General features: G+C 49.5%; 2 protein-coding genes across 2 annotated transcripts; one reads left to right on the forward strand and one right to left on the reverse strand.

The window, feature by feature from the left end:
- The first annotated feature begins 119 nt into the window (after nucleotides 1-119).
- Nucleotides 120-2,710, forward strand: LOC108136761 (phenylalanine--tRNA ligase beta subunit). Its single transcript, XM_017258118.2, has 5 exons — nucleotides 120-309; nucleotides 390-445; nucleotides 510-667; nucleotides 725-2,070; nucleotides 2,129-2,710. Exons 1-5 carry the CDS (start codon nucleotides 252-254, stop codon nucleotides 2,278-2,280), a joined length of 1,770 nt encoding a protein of 589 aa, XP_017113607.1. The 5' UTR covers nucleotides 120-251; the 3' UTR covers nucleotides 2,281-2,710.
- A 1,306-nt stretch (nucleotides 2,711-4,016) lies between these two features.
- Nucleotides 4,017-23,069, reverse strand: LOC108136758 (ankyrin repeat and KH domain-containing protein mask). Its single transcript, XM_017258109.2, is given in 19 exon segments — nucleotides 4,017-4,890; nucleotides 5,458-5,637; nucleotides 5,706-10,645; nucleotides 10,648-10,851; nucleotides 10,935-11,220; nucleotides 11,288-11,911; nucleotides 11,977-12,252; nucleotides 12,345-12,430; nucleotides 12,500-13,688; nucleotides 13,768-13,995; nucleotides 14,055-14,119; nucleotides 14,188-16,138; nucleotides 16,487-16,786; nucleotides 17,158-17,326; nucleotides 17,401-17,644; nucleotides 17,704-17,839; nucleotides 18,239-18,277; nucleotides 20,722-21,958; nucleotides 22,961-23,069. Coding segments are annotated over 18 exon segments (12,126 nt in total). The 5' UTR covers nucleotides 21,892-21,958; nucleotides 22,961-23,069; the 3' UTR covers nucleotides 4,017-4,851.
- Between the last annotated feature and the right edge of the window lie 306 nt (nucleotides 23,070-23,375).

Genomic DNA, 23,375 nt, shown 5'->3' on the forward strand with positions numbered 1-23,375 from the left:
CCGCCGGCCCGAGCAGTCTGGCAACACCGCCTTTGATTGTTTTTCGATTAAAACGAGCCGCACGCTGCTCAAGTGAATAAAATAGCACGATAAAAATATATATTTCTATTCAAAATATATCGATGTATTGATATTTTGATATTTCACATCCCTACTCGCAATTAAAATAAGCCGATTTTTCTGATAATAATAATAATATTTAATAAGTCTGAGCTAAAAGCCCTGCGGGATTAATTTTTGAACCAGTCAGCATGCCTACCATTGGAGTTAAAAGGGATCTGCTCTTCGAGGCGCTCGGCAAGACCTACAGTAAGTTTAAATAGTCCACGTGTAATCACGTTTTCGTAGAGTGGATGTGGATTACTCTAATGTTTACCCCTTTTCCGCAGCCGATGATGAGTTCCAGGACTTGTGCTTTGCCTTTGGACTTGAGTTGGATGAAGTGGTTAGTGCACCCCATTAAATCAGCCCATAAACAAATGTCATATTCCTTTAAAAATTCCGAACAGACCACGGAGAAGCAGATGCTGACCAAAGAGCAGGGCGATGTGGCAGCGGCTGCAAATGCCAGCGAGGAGATCATCTACAGAATAGACATACCAGCCAACCGGTACGATCTGCTCTGTCTGGAGGGTCTGGTCACGGGTCTGCTGGTGTTTCAGGGAAAGTAAGTTGGGCACATCTTACATTTTCTAAAGAGATCTCTAAAACTAATTCTTATCAGGATGAAACCCCCGAAGTTCCAGTTTGTAGAGCCAGCCAAAAGGCAGGTCTTAAAGCTTGACCCTTCAACGGCCCAGATTCGTCCATATGCGGTGGCCGCAGTGCTCCGAAACGTGACCTTTACGCAGGCCTCCTACAACAGCTTCATCGATCTGCAGGACAAGTTGCACCAGAACATCTGCCGCAAGCGCACCCTGGTGGCCATCGGTACCCACGACCTGGACACCATCCAAGGACCCTTCAGCTACGAGGCTCTGGCGCCGGAGCAGATCAAATTCAAGCCGCTTAACCAAGCGAAGGAGATGACTGGCAGCCAGCTGATGGACTTCTATGCCACGCATGCTCAGTTGAAGCAATACTTACCCATCATTCGGGACTCCCCGGTTTATCCGGTGATCTACGATGCCAACCGAAAGGTACTGTCGCTGCCGCCCATTATCAACGGCGACCATTCCAAGATCTCGCTGAAGACCAAGAACGTGTTCATAGAGTGCACGGCCACGGATAGAACAAAGGCCAAGGTGGTGCTGGACACCATTGTGTGCCTGTTCTCCGAGCACTGCGCACAGAAGTTCACCGTGGAGCCGTGCGATGTGGTCCAGCCCGATGGCAGCGTGCTCTCCTATCCGGAGTTGGAGGTGCGCGAGGAGCGGATCTCGCTGAAGCGCGCCAATGCGTACATTGGCATCGAGGAGCCCGCGGAGAAGCTGGCCGACATGCTGACCCGCATGTATCTGGAGGCGAAGGTCGATGGCGACTCGCTGGTAGTGAAGATCCCACCCACGCGGCACGACGTTATCCACGCCTGTGACATCTACGAGGACGTGGCCATTGCCTATGGCTATAACAACATAAAGAAGTCCCTGCCTGCCTTCATGCAGATAGCCAAGCAATTTCCACTCAACAAGCTGACCGAACAGCTGCGCGAACAGGTGGCCCAGGCAGGCTTCACCGAGGCGTTGACCTTCACGCTCTGCTCGCGGGATGACATCGGACGCAAGCTCAACAAGAGCATTGAAGCCTTGCCAGCCGTGCATATTGGCAATCCCAAGACCTTGGAGTTCCAGGTAGTGCGTACGACCTTGTTGCCCGGTCTCCTCAAGACTCTGGTGGCCAATCGGAAGATGCCGCTGCCCCTGAAGCTGTTTGAAATCAGCGACGTGGTGGTGGCGGATGAGAGCACGGAAGTTGGGGCCCGCAATGAGCGCAGGGTGTGTGCCGTCAACTGCAACAAGACCGCTGGCTTCGAGGTGGTCCATGGCCTGCTGGATCGCGTGATGCAACTGCTCTCCGTGCCCTGGAAGACGGCCAACGTGACCAAGGGATATTACCTGCAGGCAGCAGAGGGTGAGTTATTTGAAAGTTTGTGTGATCGCAAGTTTTCAGTGTGTTTTTCCCTTTTCAGACCCCAGCTATTTCCCTGGCCGCTGCGCTAATGTCATGTACGACAACGTGGTCATTGGCAAGATTGGAGTCCTGCATCCTACAGTGCTGCAAGCCTTCGAACTAACCACGCCCTGTTCGGTGGTAGAGTTCACCATTGAGCCCTTCGTCTGACAGATTTAATCGATCAGCAAAATATTTAACATTTTCCAAAGGGTCACAAATAAATTATCACAAATTAAATAAATTAAAATCTTAAACGTTTTCGCAATTATACTTGGTGGCTCGGCAAAGGTATGCCCTTTAAGTTAAAACGTTGTATCGATTTGGTATCGTTTTCTAAAACAAAGTTAACCAAACACATAAATTATAAAATTATACCTTCCCAAACAAACATATTAATATTACTCAAGTTATTTTTTTTTAATTTTTTATTTATGCTGTTTAATGTTCTTTTTTATATTTTTCCTTCAATACAATAATAATAATTATAAGAGTAATAATAATCCGTAGTATACTCATATAGTATGTGTGTATTTAATATATGTAGTTTTCGTTTTTCTGTTTTGTATTTTTTTTTTCATACTTTTCATATTTGAAGTATATTTATATTAATTTTTAAATTAATAAATCTATGTGAATTTAATTTCTTTCGCTTGAAAAAAATTCTACATTTATTCAGTATGCTTTTTGTTTTTTCTTTTCATCGTTTTGTTTACGGTTTCTCAATCAAGGATGCATCATCTCATAACGGCTGTATGTCCTCAGCTATTCGGTTGTGTATTTTTTGTTTGTCAACAAAAACGTTTGTGTTTCGAATAAAGGTCCTGTCGGGCATATATGTAGGTGTAGATGTGTGTGGATGTGTATATGGTATATATATTTCTCGTAATTTGTTTTATCAAATAACTTAAACGAACAACTCCACATTATCATTACATTATTTGCTTGCAGCTAAAATATTGAAAAATAGAAAAAAAGTAGTTTCATGCTCACTTATATTATCTTTTATTTCGTATTTTCATATCCATCGTTATCATCGATAAAGTATATCTTGTAATCGGGTTGTTTCGTGTTGCGTGGCTATGTGTGGGTTGCTTATTAAACCGTTCTCTAAGCAGTATATCTCAAGCATCGTTTTTTCCTCTAGAATTTTACAAAGCAATTGCCTGACGACCCACACCTTTGACCCTTTTCCCGCTTGCGGATCTCACTCGTGCATATTGGTGGTGCGATCCTAGATCGGGCAAGAAGGGGTTTATCAAGTGTTTTTACATATCTCTGTTTTGTTTTGTTTAGTATAGTTTTGCTTTCTTTGAAATAAAAATTTGTGTATCTCATATATGCTATTCGCTACTATATAGGTAGGTATATATTTTATGTACGTCTATGAGCAGTGTCGGAAAAGCATCAAAGATGGCAAGCAAGCGCCGCTTCGTCGTCTCGTTTCATCATCTTTATCATATATCGTTTAGTTCTCGTAAATGGAATATTAAAACGTTACTCGACCATTAATTTCTTCTTGTTTTTACTTAGTTATTTAAGCAATTTCAATTTCTACTAGCTACATTTTTCGGGGGACCGAACAAGGAGTTTCTCAGACCGAAGAACACCAAACTATGTAGCTGCTCCGCCTTGGGTTTTTTCGTTCGTCTTGGTTTGGTATCTTTTACAGGCGTATCTTTAAGAAGAGGAGTAGTTAATGGTATTTAAATGTGGTAAGTTGTTGAATTAAGTAATTTCTTGTCGGTCGAAGTTCTTCAATTCGTACTCATTGTTTTCAATTTATAGCGTATGCATGCGTTTTTTCATAGCTTTGTTCTAGTTTCCGGTTTCGTTAGCTTCTTGTTGTGGGTGGTTTTTATTTTTTGGGGGGGAAAAGGGGGTAAGAGAAAAGTGCGCGCCTAGAATTTACAGTTTCGACATTCATTGGTTGCCTTTATTAATGTTATTAAATATATTTATATAGATGTATTTATGTATAAGTGTTGTAATAAAAGTTTGTGTGTGAACTTTAGCTGGCGCTAAACATTTCAATTTAATGTTTCATTCATAAGACTGACTTTTAGCTTAAAGTAAATGTATTTGTGTTTATGTATGTTTGTTTTTGTGTGCGGGGGAGTGGTTAGTGCATGTGTGTGTGTATATGAAAGTTACTTTTCGTTTTGTTCCCCTCTCGCTCATCACACAAACAATAAGCTACCACTAACTTCATGCTTCTTCTTCAAAAAAATATCAATACATTTAAAAATAAATAATATATACTGCACCCAGTTGCCTGGGCGCCACTTTCGAACATTTTTTCTTCTTTTCTTTCGCTTTTATCATTTGCATTTCGTTTGCTTTTTTAAGATTTCTTTCTGAGGTTAAATTTCAAGACAACCTGCGAATTTAAATAATCACCCAAATTCAACAGATTTCAAATCGATAAACTAAAGAACAAAGCCATGTTGCAATTTTCACATGAGTTCGTTTTGTTGTTAGTTGGTTTCACGATGGTTGGCAGGTAGTTAGAAGTTTAAGTAGTGGGGGAAGAGGCCCAAAATCCGAATAGAAAACGTAGAAATTCAATAAATATTATTTCGCTTTGCATGTTCAAATCAGTGAGATGCTTATGCTGTTACTGCTGCTACTGATGTTGCCTGGGTCCTGGTGTTTTGGAAGACTGCTCATCCATAGCTGGTCGACTCAGTTGCTTGAACGACAGATATCGAAGAGTTCTTCCCTTTGAGTATCGCTGGGCCATCAATTGGACCAGTTGGTGGTGTAGTTTGTCCAAGGCATCTGGCGAAGAAATACAAATTAACATTAAAAAAAAATAAATAAAAAAAAGATTGCTTTTTAAACTCCAGTTAAAGCGCAAAATAATAAACAGTAATTGGTGTTTTTTAACGAAAACTACCTAAATGTTTAATATATATTCTTAAAGCACATATATTAAATATATTTTAGTATTTTTGGTATTACAAAACATCTACTTAGTATATGCTCCTTCATTGATTTTGTTTTTGCGACCAAACTTGCATTGACTGGATCATACGAAACACTATAAATTAATATTTCATAGAAGGGTAGAAAAAAAGTTTTTATTTATAAATAAGGCTGCCAATTATGAGAATTGTCAGTTAAGGTTTTTGGTTAACGATTGAAAAATGCCATTTCGAGAAATTCATTTTGTTTGATCAACTTAAAATGTTAGAAGCATTATTTTAAAATAATTAATTACAATTTTGGCGGTGGTGAAATTTACAAGGTACATAAACTCACGATCTAAAAATGTATTCGAAACGGATCTGTCGTACTTTGATATTAAGTAAAATGTATTTTATTCTCCCGCAATTGAACACTCACGTGCTTATCGTGGTGATCCCACACCTCCATCTTGTCCGGCATGTGGGCGGAGATGTCAATCGCTCCTGGGGCGCCCACAAAATGCTGATAGCCGTACGAGGGCATCAAGTTGACGTGCTGCTGCTGCTGCTGTTGGTTCATGTTCGGCAGCGCCTGCATGTTGTGGTAGTCCATTGGCATCTGAAATCCGCAAAGAAACCATTGAGCATGACTTGGAAACTAAATCGATCGATTAGTGGCAAACTCACATTCATTGGCTCATGCTGCTGCTGCTGCTGCTGCGGATAGGGTCCGTTGTTGTAGGGCCTATACTGCTGTTGCTGCGGCTGCTGCTGCTTCAGCCAGTTGAGCGGCTGTTGCTGCTGCTGCGACTGCGGCGGAGGTGGCGGCTGCTGCAGACCTGGCGGCTGCGCCTTCGGCTCGTGCGCCCATGGCGGTAGAGCGCTGGTCAGGGCATCGTCCATGCTAAGCGCCGAGGCGGCCACGTTAAAGTTGTTAAACTTCCAGGAAGCGGCACGCTCCGTGCCAATGGGGCGCGGCATCTTGCGGATGTCGTCATGATTGGGCGACATGGCAGATGGCGAGCCCAGGCCCGCCATTCCGCCGGCCCCGTTCTCCAGGTGCAGCATGTCGCGGCCCGTGTACGTGGGATACTCTAGGGCACCGCCATACCAGCGCTGTGCGGCTGCTCCGCCCGGCTGCCTGGCCCCTGCTCCCGGTGGCTGTCTCCCTTGGTTGCCTCCAAACATATTCGACTGGGCTCCGCCCTGTGGCGGCGGCTGCTGTGGCTGCTTGTTGCCCTGCGCAAAGAGTGAAGCGCGTGGATTCAGACGCAACAGGTTATTGCCATCCACAATGTACGGCGAGGACGAGGGATCCATGGGATAGTTGAGCTGCTGCTGCTGCTGTTGCTGTTGTTGCTGTTGTTGCTGCGGAAGGGAGGTTCCCGCCTTGTCGTAGATCATTCGCTGCAAGTTCTGCTGATGGCGATCGATCATGGCGGCGGCGGCGGCAGCAGCTGCTGCTTGAACTGCCGATAAATTGCCAGCGGTGGCTGGATTGGAACCAATTGCTCCGAACGTGGGCGGAGCCCCGGCCTCTGCTGCAGAGATCGGCATTGGAACATGCCGCTGAATGGGAACTGTGGCCGTGGGCGGCTTGATAACGCCCGGTGAATGAGCAGCTGCCGACTCACCCAGTGTCTGGATTCCATTGATAGAGGGCTGGCCTCCCGTGGCGTTGCCTTCGTTGGCGGACACCATCGGTGATCTGGCTGGCGCTGCAGCAACTCCTCCTCCGGCTCCTCCACTGGTGATTATGTTCAGGGTCTGCTGCACACTCTGCTGGCTGGATTGAGGTGGTTGCTGCTGCTGTTGTTGCTGCTGCTGCTGCTGCTGTTGGATCACATTTCCCACCGGCGGCGAGGTTGAGTGGTTCGACGAGGCCTTGGAACTGCCCACGGGCGAGCTAAGGATATTACGATTATATCCCGGTGCCTTAGACGCATCCGCCTGTGGCAGACCATCGCCCACAGCTCCTGCTCCTCCTCCAATACCGGGATCGCCCAACTTTCCCCACTGGGATTGCTGGTAGTCACTGAAAAGGCAGTAGGCGCTCGACAACTTGGCGGCCAGCTGGGCACTGAAGCTATCGCTGGCATTGTTTGCTGCACAGGCGGCCATTAGATCGTTCAGGTTTGTGTTTATCACCAGATTCTGCTGGGCCGTTTGTGGTTGCTGTTGCTGGGGTGGCTGTTGTTGCTGTTGTTGCTGCTGCTGCTGAGGCGCCTGTTGTTGTTGCTGCTGCTGCGGCTGCTGTTGAGGTTGCAGTTGTGGCTGCGGCCCAGGTGGTGGCTGGGATTGCTGCTGTTGCTGCTGCTGCTGCTGCGGTTGTTGCTGTTGGGTTTGGGTGGGTGAAGCTACTCGCTTATTGGGCGGGGCAATAGGTGCAATGGGTTTGACATTGCTGTTGGCGGTGGCTGCTGCACCGGCTGCAGCTGCTGCATTCACAGCAGCCACATCCGCCACGTTGAAGGTGCCAATTGGTCCAGCCAATATGTTGCTGTTGTTGTTGCCGTTGCTGCCGCTTCCAAGTTGGGCAACATTGCCAGCCCCCGCAGTTGCAGCTCCTCCTTGTCCAGCGACCGGCTTTCCCCTGCCAAATGGAGCCACCACGCCACTGCTGCGTCCGCCTGCAGAGGTGATCACAGCAGCGGACACTCCTCCCTCTGCCTTCTTGGGCGAGGACTGGGAAATGGCAGCTGCCTTCGCAAAGTTCTGTGCACCGGGAGCCACGGTCGATGATTTGCCCAGAGCAGTTGTGCTTTTCTGTGCAGCTGGCACGGATTTGGATGAGCCCTCCGCCTTGCTCTTGGCCACTCCATTTGAAGAGCCACTTCCGGAACTGCGAGCACCGGTTTGTTGCTGGCTGAGATAGCCACCGCCACCGCCACCACCACCACCACCGCCGCCCCTGCCATTGCGGGAACTAGAGCCACTTGAGGATGACACCTTGGAGCTGCTGCCGTTGGATTTGGCAGACGTTGAGGACCGTCCACTTGTGCTCTTCACGGGCTGCAGCTGCTGCTGCTGCTGCTGCTTGTGCGCATTGCTGTAGGCAGTTCCCGCCGCTGTGGTGGAGCTGGCCGACGAACTGGACGATGTGGAGGTGGTGGATGCAGCCGATGAAAAGGTGTACGCATTGACACCGGCCGCGGTGCGATTGTCCCAAGTGCCCACGGCCATCGGAGCGTTTGTCCCGCCACCGGACGACTGTTTAATGCTGCTGTTGATCCTGGGCAGCATTTGCAAGATGTCCACATCGGGGTCCTTGATTAGGGCCAATATCAGCATATGTGCCTGCTTGGTGGCATCCGTCAGGCCCTTGATCGTGATGCAGCGCTCCGACTGGTTCTTGCCCTGCTTCTCCACCTCTATGTGGGCACCGGTGGTGGCCCGAATGGCGTTTATGTTGCTCCCGCCACGTCCAATCACCCTGGAAATGGCGTTCACCGGCACCTGCACCTTCTTGCAAGTCATCTCGGGCACCGACGACGCCGATGAAGTTGCGCCCGGGGCCAGGGAGCTCGAACTGTTGCTCGAGCTGTTGGCCAGGTGATGGTGTTGGTGATGCGGATGGTGCTGCACGCTGGTGGCCGAACTGGTGGCCGTCACGGGCGCAGGAGCCCCACTCGCTCCCACCGCCGTGGTCTGTTGGGTGTTGCTCTTGCGCACTACCTCCTTCCAGCCGTCGACTTCGCTGCGCTTGGCAGGATTCAGACTGGCGCTTGTGGTGGCTTGTGACACTGGTTTGGACACTTCTTTGCGGGTGGTGGTGTTGGCACTGCTGGTGTTTGTGGCGGTGCTGCTGCTAATGTTGCTGGCGGACTCGCTGCTTTGCAGTTTGCTGGAGTTACTGGGCTGTTGCTTTGCGGGCAGAGCCACCTCCTTGGGCGCAAGGTTCTCCTTTTCACGCTTGTTGCTGCTGCTGCTGTTGCTGCCGTTTGAGCTGCTGTTTTTCTCCTCCTTTTTCTTGATAGTTGACTCCTCTTTTTTCAATTCCAGCTGTCGCTTCAAAGGAACAGCCTGCTGTGTGACAGGAGGCTGCCGGACAACTTCGATTGCCGCTTGCTTTTTCACAGAGATGCCCTTGAGGACGCTGCTCGGAGTGGATGTAATGACGGGAGGCGTGGTGGGAGCTGAAACCGGTGGTTCCACGGTTACCGACTTGTTTTTCGACTGCTTCTTGCTCTTCTTTCCCTGATTGTTGTTTGACCCCGCCGAGTTGGCTGCCGTTTCCACAGCCTGAACGGATTGACTGCCGCCTACTAAGCGCGCTCCCTTGGTGTCGCCGCTGGAGCATGAACCCTGATCGATGCCCGAGTCACCCTCCTCACGGGCGGCGGCCGGCGCTGTCTCCTCGTCCTCGTCGTCCTTGTCCGAGTCATCATCCTTGTCGCTGGCATCATCGTCATCGCCCTGCATATCGTCTCCGCCAGTTCCGCTGCCTTGCTGCTGGCGGCGCTTCTCCTCCTTCTTCTCCATCTTCTTCTTCTTCTTGCGCTCACGACGCCGGGCGGCGGCTGCCTTGCGACTCTCCTCGCGCGTCCGCTCCAGATCCAGCTCCTCCAGCAGGATCGAGGCGTTCTTGTTGGCCTTGACGGCCTGCGCCTCTTTGGCGCTACGCAGGATTTTCATGCAGTCATAACACTTGTCGATCAGCTCCTTGTCACTGATCGTGCCAATGAAGCGAATCATCTCCTGGTCGGAGGGGAACTGCGACACATACTGCACCATCCACTTGACAATCTTGGTGTGGCCCTTGCGGAAAGCGGCCATCAAGCAGGACACGCGTCTATTGTCCTGTGAGTCAATATCAGCATTGTGGTCGTAAAGAAGCTCCACCACACTGAGATGACCGCCATGGGCGGCCAACCAGAGTGGGGAGTTACCCTTCTTATTTTTTACCTCTACACTGGCGTTACGGGACAGGAGCAGCTCCACAAACTTCTGGTGTCCCTTGTCGGCGGCGATGGTCAGAGCCGTGTCCCTGGACGTGGGCACCGGCGCCGCATTCACATCCGCCCCCTTGTCCAGCAGCACGCGACCCACCTCAATGTAGCCACCCGAGGCGGCCTCCATGAGCGGCGTCAGTCCCGTCTTGGCCCGATGCTCCACATTGGCGCGTCGGTCAAGCAGCAGACTAACGACCTCATGCCTGCCCTGGAAGCAGGCCAAAGTCAAGGCCGTGTTGCGGTTCGTCTCGATCTGGGCGTTAATGTCGGACCCCTGGTCCAGAAGCAGCTTCACTGCCGGCGTGTGGCCATTCATGGCGGCCAACATGAGCGGCGAGATGCCCAGCTTACTGCCCGTGCGCGAGTTGATCTCCGCTCCGTGACTGAGCAGCAGCTTAATGATGTTCACATAGCCTCCGCTGGCCGCCAAGCTCAGTGGCGTGTAGTCGGACACGTTGCGGTGCTCCTTGTTGGCCCCCACGCTGAGCAGAAGTTCCACCACCTCGTAGCGGCCGCCGGAGCAGGCGAGCGATAGGGGCGTGTCCTTGGTGCGCTCCGATTGGGCCTCGAGCTCAGCGCTGTGCTTGAGCAGAATGTCGACGACCTTGTCGTGGCCAGCGGTGGCGGCCAGAATGAGCGGAGTGAATCCCTTCTTGTCGCGGTGCTCGATGTTCGCCCCCGATTGATCAGCAGCTCCACGAGCTCCTCGTGACCGCCGGCACAGGCCAATGTTAGGGCGGTGTCGTGGTTCGACTCCGTCTCTGAATCAATCTCAATGGTCTTGTCCACACTCACGGTGGTCGCCACCGCCAACTGGTTCTGGAGTTGAGCCTGTTGCTGGGCGGTTGCGACCTGGGGCTGTTGATGCTGGTTGGTATTCACTGTGGACGAAACGGTGTTAAATTATGACTTAGCCATGAACCCAACAAGTTATATAGGCACAAATGATTTAAAGGAAACTCACCTTGACTGCCGGCTGGTGTCTGGCGCATCACACAGCGACGATCCTTGCGCGACTGCTTGTCAATGGCCTTCTTGGCTATACCGCCGGGCATCGACTTGGTGGCGCTCACGCCGCTGCTGGGCGTGGGTGTAGGCGTGGCCATCGGCCAAATGGATAGCTCGTTCTGCGGCTGGCCTGGCTGTTGCTGCAATTGCTGTTGCTGGGCAGGCTGCAGGGCAAATTGCGCGTACTGCCCCACTGCTGGTTGCGGCACTACCACGGAGGCAGGATGCGTCTGCGTAGCCACCTGGAGGGGAGGTTAAAGATTTGATATAAGCCTCTGGCCGCTCTTTCCTTGAATCGTGACCACTTACCTGGTGCTGCACACAGGTGGGCGCCTGCATGTGCGGCGGAGGATGAAGGAGCAGTTGTTCCTGCAGGTTAAAGTGCTTTTGCTTGAGCGGCAGTGTTTGGACACCCACAACGGGAGCTCCTGGCACCTGGCCGCTGCGCTGGAGCAACAACTCTTGGGCCACCTGCTCTAGTTCACTCTGGGTGGGCGGACGCTGACCGCCGGTTCGATGCTGAAAGAGATGGGCCTGCTCAGCGTGCAACTGCTGCTGCTGCTGCTCGGTGAGTGGCTCTGCAAAGGCCTGTTGTTGCGCCTGATGCTGGGTCATGTTCGGCGGCAACTGGAAGAGCAACTGCACCGGCGGAGCATTCTTGTCGCCGCTCTCCACGTTGTAGACAAAGTTGGTGGCAGGCTGCTGCTGCTGCTGCTGCTGCTGATGCTGGTGCTGGGCAGCCAAAGCCTTGATAGTGTGCGCGTTGGAGTACTGCTGCAGCCGCTGTTTTAGCTCCGGATCGGATTCTAAGGAGAGCTGCTGGTGCTGATGAAATTCGGCGGCATTGGGCAAAGCTTGATGGTGAAGCTGCTGCTGCTGCTGCTGCTGATCGTCCGTAAATGGCAGCAAAGATAGCGGCGTTTGATGGAGTTGCTACAAAATAAATGATTTCGAGTTTATAACAGAAATCAAATCTGGAGAGAACAAAATACACCCACCTGCTGGTGCATTTCCTCAGCCTCGATAAGTCGTTGGTCGAGGGGGATGTTCTGCTGCATGGGATAGTCCAGGAGAACGAGATTCGCCTGTCGCTGGGCATCTTGCGGAACATCGCCTTGGTTAATGAGACCCGGCGACCTTACCACGCCCACCAACTGCTCCTGCCCAGCCCACTTGGGCGACGACTGCGCCCAGTTGCGAGCAAACCTGCCCTTGCACATCTGGTTCAGGCTAAACTCGGCCAGCTCTGGGTAGTTCAGGCCACTTGCCAATTCCTTTAACCGAAAGGTGAAAAATATGATTATTTTTGGGCTACAATTTTATCGAATCCAAAGATTCATACTATTTTAGTGAGAGGGAAACTTGCCTGGAATATGTCCTCCATTTCGCCATCATTGGCAAAGTGCTCCAGGCCGGAATAAAGTTCACTTGCGCTGGCGCCACCATCGTCTTCTGTAAATACACAGTAAGACAGTTCAGTTAAGAAATGAGCAACCAGCAATTCATTATCTGCTAGCTTACCGCATTGCTGATCTCCCTCTTGCTGACGGAACTGCAGCTTCTGGTGGACTGCAGCTGCTTTGGCCAGCTGTTGCTGCAGCACGTTGTTTAGCGCCGCGTTGCTGCTGGCTGCCGCCTTGAGGTGGCTTATCTGGGGCAGGACCTGGACCAGCTCAGAGTTGGTGAGTTCGGGCGGGAAGTCGCACAGCGACTGCGAGGTGAGGATAAGGTTCTCCAGCCGAGTGGTCATTTTGCGCTGCTTCAGGGGCAGCGAATTCGCGCCACTTTTAGAATTGTTGTTATTGTTACCGGCTCCTTGATCACTTTCGGGCTCGTCTAAGAAGAACTCGTCATCGTCTCCGTCGTCCTCCTCATCCTCGCCGTCGCCAACAGCTTCGTCTTCATCGATGTAGTCCACCTCCCCGTCGTTGTCCACCTCAGCATCTTCGTCCTCGTAGTTGAGTTTATCGATCTCTCCGCTGTTTGTGTCCTGTTCTTCGTCATCATCCTCCTCGTCCTCATCATCCTCCTCCTCCTCCACAATGATGCCATCTTCACGCAATGCGTCAGCCAACTCAATCGGCTCGGGCGGCAATGTGTTCTCCTCGCCATCTGCCTCAGCACCACCCTCGGCGTCATCATCGCAATCGCTCTCAAGCTCCGAGCTAATTTCGTCCTGATCCTTGGTGGCCGCAGCCACAGCAGCAGCTGCTGCAGCCGCCGAGCAGAGCGTGGCAAGATTCTTCATCTCGGCCCGCGGTTCCGGTCCAAGACGATCTGCCTCGGTTGGCGAGGACATGGTGGTCTCCTCCATCTCCGGCGGAGTCTCAGTGGGCGATTTGGGCTGATCACCAAAGAAATTGTGCACTCCCACCATATGCCAGCCGTCCTTGAAGAAGTTCAGCTGGGGTGTGTTTAGGGCAAGGTCCTTTCTGCCCCTCGAGCCGTTCACCGCAGTTTCCAGCATTCCACGGAAATCTTCCATGGCCGTCTTGCGCTGCAGGGCTACATCCAAGGACTGTTGCTGCTGCTGGTCGACGTAGTTGCCACTGCCAGTGGGGGAGGCGAGAGGAGAGGCCGGGGAATTGGAGTAGGCCACGTTTCCGGATGAAGACGCTGCTGCGGCTGCAGCAGCTGCATTGTCCAGAGCAACACGCTGGTGGTGCAGTTGCAAATGCTGCTGAAGTTGCAGATGCGTCTGCTGCATATGCTGCGAAAATAAAAGGATTATTTCATTTGCTTTACGAGGAACTTTATGCATAGATGTGGTTATCAAGCGTAAAACTTACCAGGTTATTATAGATGGACACCATCGGGTTCTGCTGAAGGTTTGGCAACACCTGCTGGGCGTGCTGGGCCGCTGCTGCTGCCGCTGCCGCCGCCGCTGCTGCAGCTGCGGCTGCTGCGGCTGCCTGCTTGCGATTGCTCTTGTTGGTGGCCTTAACCTTGGGCCTGTCGCTGATGGCTGTGCTCTGGAGAACTTCCGAAGAGTGGGTAATGGCTCCGCCAGAGTTTCGCTGAAAGTCCAAACAAATAGTTATAAAAGATATTCTTCTTATGGGGAAAATTGACATACCGCTGGGATCTGGGCGCAGGCACTATTGTCCTGTGCTGTCGGTACGGGCTGATTGTTTTCGGCTCCTGTTCGCAAAAAATAAATTGAAATACTCATCAATCATAAGAACTAGCATTCAATGCCAAATGCTTACCTTTCAGGGCTAGCTCGTTAGGGTCACTGCTGCTAGACTCCGGCGGCAGTTCGCCCTTCTTCAGCTCCGGCATGAAGCCACGTCGGCGCTGCAGCCGTGGATCCTCCCCAACGCAAGCGAACTGCGGAGCCTTTCCATCCTCTCCCAAAGGCTGCGTACGCACCTGTTCATTTTGCTGCTGCTGATCCAGGGGACAGTCGATGAACTCCACTACCTCACCGGTTTTCTGAGAGCGAACGCGGCTCGGGAGCAAGCCCTTCAGCATGCCCTGACTTTGCTGTTGAATTACAGGCTGCTGGCAAACGGTGTGGAAGAGTACCGGAGGCGCTGGCGGCGCCTTCTGCGGCGGCTGGAGTGAGTTAATGTGCTCCATGTCCAGGTCGAAGTGCTTGCACGGTACCAGTTGGTGCTGACCGGCTGCAGGTGGCTGTTGCTGCTGTTGTTGTTGCTGCTGCTGCTGTTGCTGTTGCTGCTGTTGCTGCTCGAAGCCAGGCTGCAGGTGAAACAGTCGCGACTTGGCAATGAGGCCTTCCTGCTGCTGGGCACCGAGGGTGGTCAGGTCGATTCCTCCGACCTCCCCATACTCCTCCATGCCAGCCTCACTGCCTGTGGTGCTGGCTCCTGCTCCCGCGCCCATGCCCGCTGTCGCCGTGAGTTGCAGCTCGCCGGCGTCCAAGAAATCGCCAGTGCCCAGGGCCACGATGTTGGAGGATCCGTTGCCGGCACTGCTGAACTGTTGCTGGTGGAAATGCTGCTGGTTGGATGCGCGTGCCGCCTCCGACAACTCGTGCAATCCGGGGGGAGCGTTGAACTGATGCTGCAGCTGTTGCTGGATGACCTTGTGGGACTGCAGACGCATTTGATGCGGGCCAGATGGGACTGCGGTGGCTGCCGCTGCCTGGTTAGCGTTCGCAGCTGCTGCCATCTCCGTGGGCGAAATGTTCGGGTAGCGAAACAGCAGCTCGACCACACGAGTGTGTCCACCCTTGGAGGCCTCAATCAGCATGGTGCTGTTGTCCTTCAGCTTGTGGAACGGGTCGGCGTTGTTCTTCAGCAGCAGCTCCACCACCGACTGGTGGCCCCCGGCACAGGCAAGCGACAGGGCAGTGTGGTCATTACTGGTGGTCTGTTTGTTGACATTGGCCCCCTTCTGGATGAGGAACTTGACGGTGCACAGGTGTCCTGCTCGACAGGCCTTCATCAGAGGCGTTCGTCCGCCCTCGGACTCGTGCTCCAGCTCGGCTCCGTAGGATAGAAGCACGCCGGCCGCATCCGTGTGCCCGTTCTCGCAGGCATGCGTCAGGGCAGTATCGCCTGTCTGAGTCTCCGCATGGACATTGGCCTTGTTCTTAAGCAGAAAGCGCACCAGATCGGTGTGTCCCTCCTGCGAGGCCTCCATAAGGGGCGTGGAGGCGCCAAGCTCAAGGTTTGCGCCCTCCTTGATCAGAAAGGCGGCCACCTCGCTGAAGCCACCGCAGCAGGCCAACGTAAGAGCTGTTTCCTGGGTCTCCTCGGTCGTGGCATTGATGTTTGCACCCTTGCTGAGCAGCAGGGCCACCATCTCCTCGTGCCCCTCGCGAGCGGCCTCCATGAGCGGTGTGTAGCCCTCATCGTTTACCTCCTCAATGTTGGCACCACGCTCGATTAGCAGGGTAGCCAATTCCACGTGGCCCCCGCAGGCGGCCAACGTTAGAGGTGACTCGAATGAATCCGTGGGCATGTTTACCTGTGCACCGGAATCCAGAAGCAGGCGTGCCACTTCCACATGGCCGTCCATCGAAGCCTCCATCAGGGCCGTATGCATTTCGTCGGTCTTGTGCTCCTGATCGGCGCCGGCCTGAAGCAGAAATCGAACCATGTCCAGGTGACCCTTGTAGCAGGCCAGTGTGAGGGCGCTTTCCTTGAACTCATTCGAGTGGGTGTTGATGCCGGCTCCATGCTCGAGCAGCACCTAAACGGTGACAATAATACCCGATTAGCAATTAGCAAGGCAATTACAAATAAACATTTCTGCCAAATGCATCAGATAAGATCAAACTAAATCACAGAGCTGGCACCTAGCCCAGACCAATCATTAACTCGATTTAGGTCACAGGAGGTACCACCGCTCTCAAATCTCGGATTATAATCATTTTGATTTTGTACAGTAAACACTCGAAAGGCTCACATAATAACAATTTATTAACCTCTTAAATTTGTAGATTAAGTTAAAGCATATTAACTTTTAAAGCAACAAACTCTTATTTTATTTTTTTGCACTTTCGAGGTCCTAAAACTCAGTTTTAATGGGGTTACCTACCTTTGCTACTTCCACATGGCCGGCGGAGGCGGCCTCCATCAGGGGCGTGTGGCCGTTCTCGTTCTGCTCTTCGACGTTGGCGCCGTGCTTGAGGAGCACCTTGACGACATCCACCTGGCCACCGGCGCAGGCGAACATGAGCGGGGTATTGCCGGTAGCGCAGTGGGCGTTCACATCGGCGTGGTGGCTGAGCAGCAGTTTGACAATGTCCAGGTGACCTGCGGAGGCGGCTTCCATCAGCGGCGTCGAGTCCTTTTGACCCTTGTCCTCCACCTGGGCGGCAGACATGGCCAGGAGAACCTGTGCAAAATAAACAGACAGTTGGATATAAGGTTACGAGTCAAACGCAAGGTGCAAGGAAATGCATTTGCACGGCTAATCTCTTTATTTGTCTTTTTCCGAAAACCGCAGGATGTTTGTCTGCGGCTCTCATCTCGAGGTATTTATCGATAGGCCAAATCAGGAGTACAAAAGTGTACGGGTGGCGTTGCCATATTGTCAAAATGGCGTAAGAAAATTACAGGTACAAAAATAAATATTTCTGCCGCTAATAAAAATTACTTATATATATTGTAAAAAGTCTCAACCTTAAAAACATAACACACCGTAAAAAACTCGGATCATTTACTAAAATTAAATTGCCAACTCTATAAAAAAAGAGATAACCATACCTGAGCCAGTTCGTAGTAACCCGCGGAGCAAGCCATCGAGAGCAGGGATTCGCCATCGTCCGTGGAGGCAGCCGCATCGTTGAGGTTGACATTGCCCTTGCACAGCAGCCGCTTCACCGTATTGACATCGTTGTCCGTGCAGGCGGCCACGAGGGATCGGGAGAAACCACTGCTGCAACGAAGGGAGAACCATTGTTAGGATTAATACACGGGACAATCCTTTAGCAGGGGGCTAGAGCTCACTTCTTGTCGCGGGGACTGTTGGCACAGCGCATCTTGGTGAGCGCCTGCTTGGTCTCGTCGATGGCGTGGGTGGCGTGGCGCAGGACGGGTGCCTTCTCATTGGCCGCGGCCTCGAGCAGGGCGGTGAGATTACTTGAACGCTTGTTGTTGGCGTCCAACAGGAAGGAGCTCACTTCGGGCGCGTCCTCTTCCTCGTCCTCATCGTCGATCTCCTCGTCGTCGGCATCATTGTCCTGCATCACATCTATAAGGATTGTCAAGGATTAGAGATCTTATTGCTTTGTGAAATGGCTCATTACTCACCTATCTCCTCCTCATCCTCCTCGTCATCGCCTTCGGACTCATCAGAGTCCTCCGACTCCTCCTCCGTTTCGTCCTCATCCTCACGCACCTCGCCCTCGTGCGGGCAACTATCCGGATCCGATTCGGGAATATCGTCCTTTAAGAGAAAAATATTCATTTCGTTTTGTTAGGCTCTGACACATGTCAAATCAAACTAATTTCTACCAACGAACTTAAATCTTTTACTGGGGGTGAGTAGTAAGAAGTTGCCTACAAATATACTTTTTAAGCTGGAAGTTACAAATTAGAGAAGCTATATAATAGTTGATCAGTAGAGCACATTCTTGTTGTCTAAGGCCAGCAACAAAGTGGTGTGGTTTTATGTGTGTTTTTGATGTGTGCGAGGAGGAAACGGAGTAGTTGGGTTAATAACCGATCAATTGTTTGGCGAAAATTAATAGTTTAGTAAAACTGCCTTCGGTTAATGTTGGATTTTGTTCGTTTTATTTTTGGAGCGGGTTGGGTAGCGGGTATATAACGCGAAACTGAAACTTACCAGGAGATCTGGCCTTAAACACAAGAATGCCAATAGGATCTACAAATAAAGAGAAACGAAAGAAACGTATACATAAATAATAAAAATTAACGCAAGCAGAGAGTAGAAATTGGAGATTGTATGGAAGAGTTCAGCTTTATGGTGAGTCTACGGCCGATTTACATGGACGAAGGTCTTCAACAGAAAATCCACGCTGAATCGGAAACTTCGTATCATCTTTTTGGTCAAGTTTAGTAAAAGCGTGCAAACAGATGGCCTGTCGACCATCACTGCCTTGTTTTATTTTGCTTGTCAGGCGCCTTCAAATTCGTGTATTTTGCTTGTCAGACACCTTCAAATTCGTTTATAACCAAAAATTTAAGAGTCTATTTTATTTTTGGGGAAGTTTAGCATTTAGAAGTTCTAAATGTGACAACAACTGCATGGTCAACCATTGGAAATTTCAAATAAGTGACGTTCGGACGGCGTTGCCAGTGCGGCCAAAAAAATGGAGGCAGGTTGGCCAAAATATGTAATTATCGATAACAGAGGGAGAGAAGAGGACTCAACAAAAACAAGCAATAACAAGAAATTTTAATAATTACATGTCTCCCCAACATTAATTTTCAGTGATATTTTGTTGATTTTTAAATTTTCAGGAAAAAAAGGTTTTTACAAAAACATAACATTGTTGCAGCCACCGATAATCCTGTAAACTTCCGAATAGTTTTTATTGTCTTGGAAATTTAAAGAACCGTATGACTCAGAAAGTGCAGTTCATACATCGATTTAAAAACTGAACGCACACACTCCCACCCGCCACGTAAGAGGCGCATGTGTGCGTGTTGAAATGTGTGTGTGTTTTTACGCCCACGCCTTAAATTATTGAACCAAAAAAGAAAATGCCGAAAAAATTGCCGAAATACATTTTCAACACGAGGCCAAGTGCTGTCTGCTTAACCTTTGATGAATGAACAGAAACAGAAAATAAAAGAACATAACCAAGCGGAGAACGGTGGCGGAAAGAAAAGCGAAGAAAAGAGAACCTACAACAAAATATTCATCATGAACGAGTTCAACAGCAGCCGAGCTGTTCGTTTGTTCTCGTTGCTGCAAAATGGTATGGGTGTGTGTGTGTGTGTGTGTTGGTAAATTTGTGAAAAAGAAAATCAACCGTAAAATGTTTGCACGCCACAGCAAAATATAATCAGCAAATTGACCAAAAAAATAATCAAAAAAGTTCATTACACTTTAAGTGCGTTATTATTATTATGGCTCTTATTTATTATTGTTATTTTCAAGTGTTTCACTGTTACCTACAACAATAAAAAACAGCAGCTAGAAAGAAGCAGCAGCAGCGCCGGAGTTGCCAGATCGCCGCCTGACATCTTTGTCACGCTGCCCAAAAGAGAATTCGCGAAAGCAGCCGAAAAAAATATGTACATGTGCAAGCACCGAGATAATTAAACTACAAATTTGCGTGGGAGAGGCGGGGTCAATTACAATCGCTATCGATGCAATGACCTTTGATTGAGTAGCTGCAGCATAAGAGAGCTTTTACATTTTTAGAAGTTCACATTTATAATTTTGTATTTGAGCATGTGCTAGTGTGCTAGACAAAGAAATAGGTATTTGTGCACACAAGCACACTGTAGCGAGCGTTCGAACAGCTGATAAATCATTCACCCACACAACCAGGAGTGAAGGGCTTGCACACACATACACAGGTAGGGGAAAGGGGAGGGAAGTGAGAAAATATCGCTGCAACGACAAATGCTTGTATATAAATAACACAAAAATGCGAGGTATTTCCCCACGTTAATACAGAATTACCACCTGAGATAATGAGAATCTGTGAAGCGGCAAGCATGGATTTACTTGGAAATACTCTATAAACACTTGAACAGCTAAGATAACAAAATGTTATTTGTTTTTTGATAAGGTGTGTCAGCCAAGTGATAAAGCAACGATTTTAATGATCTGCCTAAGCTTAATTGTTTGGCCTTTCAATATGACTCAGATGTCTTGAGAAAAAGGTTTTTATACAGATTTTGTATTTTACTCGAACGAAAAATACAACAGTTTTATTGTTCCTTTAATATAAAAACAACACAACATACTAGTTTGCATTTCGGCTGTTTTTAACAGTAACCTAAAATGGAAGAATATATGCTAAAATATAGTCGAGCTATAGATTATTTAATATCAACAGAACGACCCGAGAAGTATAATAGTACAGTAAAGTTGGAATTGATTATACGTTTCTAAATATGACTAATAACTAGTTCTACTTCCACAGATTTCAAAGTATATTGAAATGTTCCACAGAGTTTTTTATAGGCTCGAAGGGCATGCAGGGCAAATTTAAACGATTTCCTTTATAAATACAGTACAAATCAAGCGGTTCTATACACTTGGCTAAGTTTAATGGAAGCTGTGACTCAAATCTGTTCAGCACTACGCTTAGTCTTTAAAGCATTAGAACAGGCATCTGGAACACTCACCTCCGAGACAGACTCTTCCTCCGATTCGGACAGGTCTGTTGTAACTGGCTGGGGGTAGAACTCGGTGTCGGTGTCCGTGTCCGGCGTGATGATGTTTTGCAGCGCCGACGAGATGGCATTTACGATACCAGCCGAAGAGGACAGCGAGGAGGCGTTTGATGACATGGACGAGGTGGCGGACCGATTGGTGGCGGAGGCCGAGGCAGCGGCAGCCGCATCCTTCAGCTTCTGCTTGAGCACGGCAGCGGCGTTGGCCACATCTACTGCGGGGTTGAGGGTCATTCTGGCTCCTCCTGCTCCTGATCCACCGGTAGCAGCGCCAGCGTTGCTATCGGCGGCAGCGGCTGCGGCGCCCATCAGCAGAGTGGTTGCGGCGAATTTCAAATGCGCCGAATCCTTGCTGGTCAAATTGGGGGTATTTCCGGCCACGGGCTGCTGTTGCTGCTGCTGCAAGGCAACCTGCCGTTTCAGGGCGGCCACTGCTGCTCGGGTCTTCTTCGAGGACGAGGAGCTGGAGGAGCTACTACTGGGGGCAGGAGCAGTTGCATTTGCAGGAGCGTTGGCAGGCAGTGCTGGGCTGGGCGCCGAGGCCACGGCAGCACGGAACTTGGCGGCACTTCCTGCTCCAGTGGTGGTTACCGAAGCGGGATTGGCTATGACCGTGGTACCGCTACCACCGCCACTCCCACCGCTGCTGCTATTCGTTGTTGTTGCTGTGCTGCTGCTGCTGGTGGCCGTGGGCGGTGTGGGCGTGGCCGAGGTCTGACTGCTACTGGTTCCAGACATATTGGCAGTGTTATTGGTGTTATTGTTAACTTTCAATCGGCTGGTTGGGGAGGCGGCAGCTTTATTAATGAGTGTTGTAGTTAATGCGCCTGATGACTCCGTCGTCGTCAGTGGCTCATTCTTAGCCGTCAGGATCTTCCGGCCACTGGTTTTTAGACTATTACTAGCCAGTAGAGCGGAGGCTATTGAATGCCTGGCGGCGGCAATACGAGGTAAATTATGATTGAACTGTCTGTTGGGCTTTTGATTGGTGTTGTTATTATTGGAGCCTGCGTTATTCTTGCTGGTTGCTTTCGGTTGGTTGGTTGTGGTTTGTTGGTTAAAATATGCCGTAGAGCGCACATTCAAGTCATCGCATTCATGGGTTTTCGCATCATTATTCATTTTACTCTCTCGCTGGAGGTTATGTTAATGGGGTTTATCTTCTTGATATACTTTCAATTCGCGCGTCCTTTTGGGTTTTAAAAAGGGGAGAAAGGTTTGAAATTACAAATTTTTTTGTTTTTATTTTTTGCGAGTGGGTAAACAAGAAGGTACTCCCAAGTAAATCTTACTTTAAGTGAATTTCACTATTTTGTTGATGTGTTTTTCAAGGAGGGGGCAGATTATAGGTCGTAACACAAAAACATATCAACAAAAAAGGTTCTTCGGTTATATTGATTTTTGGATATTGTTAGGAATTGGCTTATATACATATGTGCGATGGGCAAAGAAACTAACACACATGCACACTTAAGCACCTCGCACGCACACACAAACAGAGGTCAGCGGAGTGGCAACGCCGCGCATTCTTTCACTTTGCCTTCGCACACTCGTTCGTACATCGTTCAATTTAATTCTCCCATTCCATTCAATTTTCCCCAGTCCACTGATTCACATTTTTACACCGAAAATTGTTCAGGTGCGAAACAAAGAAAACACTTTTATTCACATAATTCCGCCAGGTTTATTTCGCTAATTTCTTTTATTTGCGGACACAAGACAATCGATGCGCAATTAGGACTTGGGCAACGTGCTTCACTATTTATATAATCGCAAGGGGAAACGCCGCCAAAACTGCCAATCAAAGAATGCACATTGCGCGTTTAATAACTTCCGCACATATGCAATTGCAGTACTTTATTTATAAAACTTTTCGCAGCAGTTTCGACTTCGCCCGAACGGACGAAGAAAAAATCACTTTTCGACTTTGGCGTATGCGTTTCTCGCTTGGTCGATAGCCTCGTCTCGCTTGCGCACACGCGATGCAACGACGCGGCCAGTCGGGCCGCTCTTGCTGTCCCCGTCGCACGCGCAGACGAAGGCAGAAAATAGCAGAGCGACAAGGGAAAATTTTTTTGCCACTATTCCGATGGCTATTTTCACCAATTAACTGCCGTTTGCGGGTCAGAAAACTATCACATTGTGTGCCCCACACGGTCGCCAACAGTTTAGCGATATTTGCGCGTATTACCGTTTAAAATTTTTAGCAAATTAATCAATTTTTCAGCAGTGTTAAATTCTCTGTCTATCGTCAGAGTTTCGGATCGCCATATTATTCCCGGATATTGAATTGAACTGGAAAGTGGAACTAGCTCATGTACCGGGGCTGCCACCCGGCGATGCTATTCCCGGTACAATCGGGTATCGGAGACAGGCGATAACAGTTAATTTGGTTTGGTGTGCCTGCACTGTCAGCATTGTAGGATTTATTAGTTTATAACTAAGGAATACAATGTATAATAAAATCATTTTCAGACTTAGGAACTTGGATATATCAAAACTTTTGTTAACCTCCTTTTTTTTTATTAATTTATTTTTATTATTAATAACACTTGATGTTTTATTATTATTTATAAAACGAAAAAATAAGTTAATGTGTTACTTGC

Source organism: Drosophila elegans, unplaced genomic scaffold, assembly GCF_018152505.1.
Source record: "Drosophila elegans isolate 14027-0461.03 unplaced genomic scaffold, ASM1815250v1 contig_476, whole genome shotgun sequence".
NCBI classification, from domain to species: Eukaryota; Metazoa; Arthropoda; class Insecta; order Diptera; family Drosophilidae; genus Drosophila; species Drosophila elegans.

Excerpts from the sequence above, each read along its gene's own strand:
- LOC108136761 (XM_017258118.2), top strand. The coding sequence starts at position 252 with ATGCCTACCATTGGAGTTAAAAGGGATCTGCTCTTCGAGGCGCTCGGC. Across the intron at positions 446-509 it reads GACTTGAGTTGGATGAAGTG|ACCACGGAGAAGCAGATGCT; the intron begins GTTAGTGCACCC and ends AATTCCGAACAG. Across the intron at positions 2,071-2,128 it reads TTACCTGCAGGCAGCAGAGG|ACCCCAGCTATTTCCCTGGC; the intron begins GTGAGTTATTTG and ends TTCCCTTTTCAG.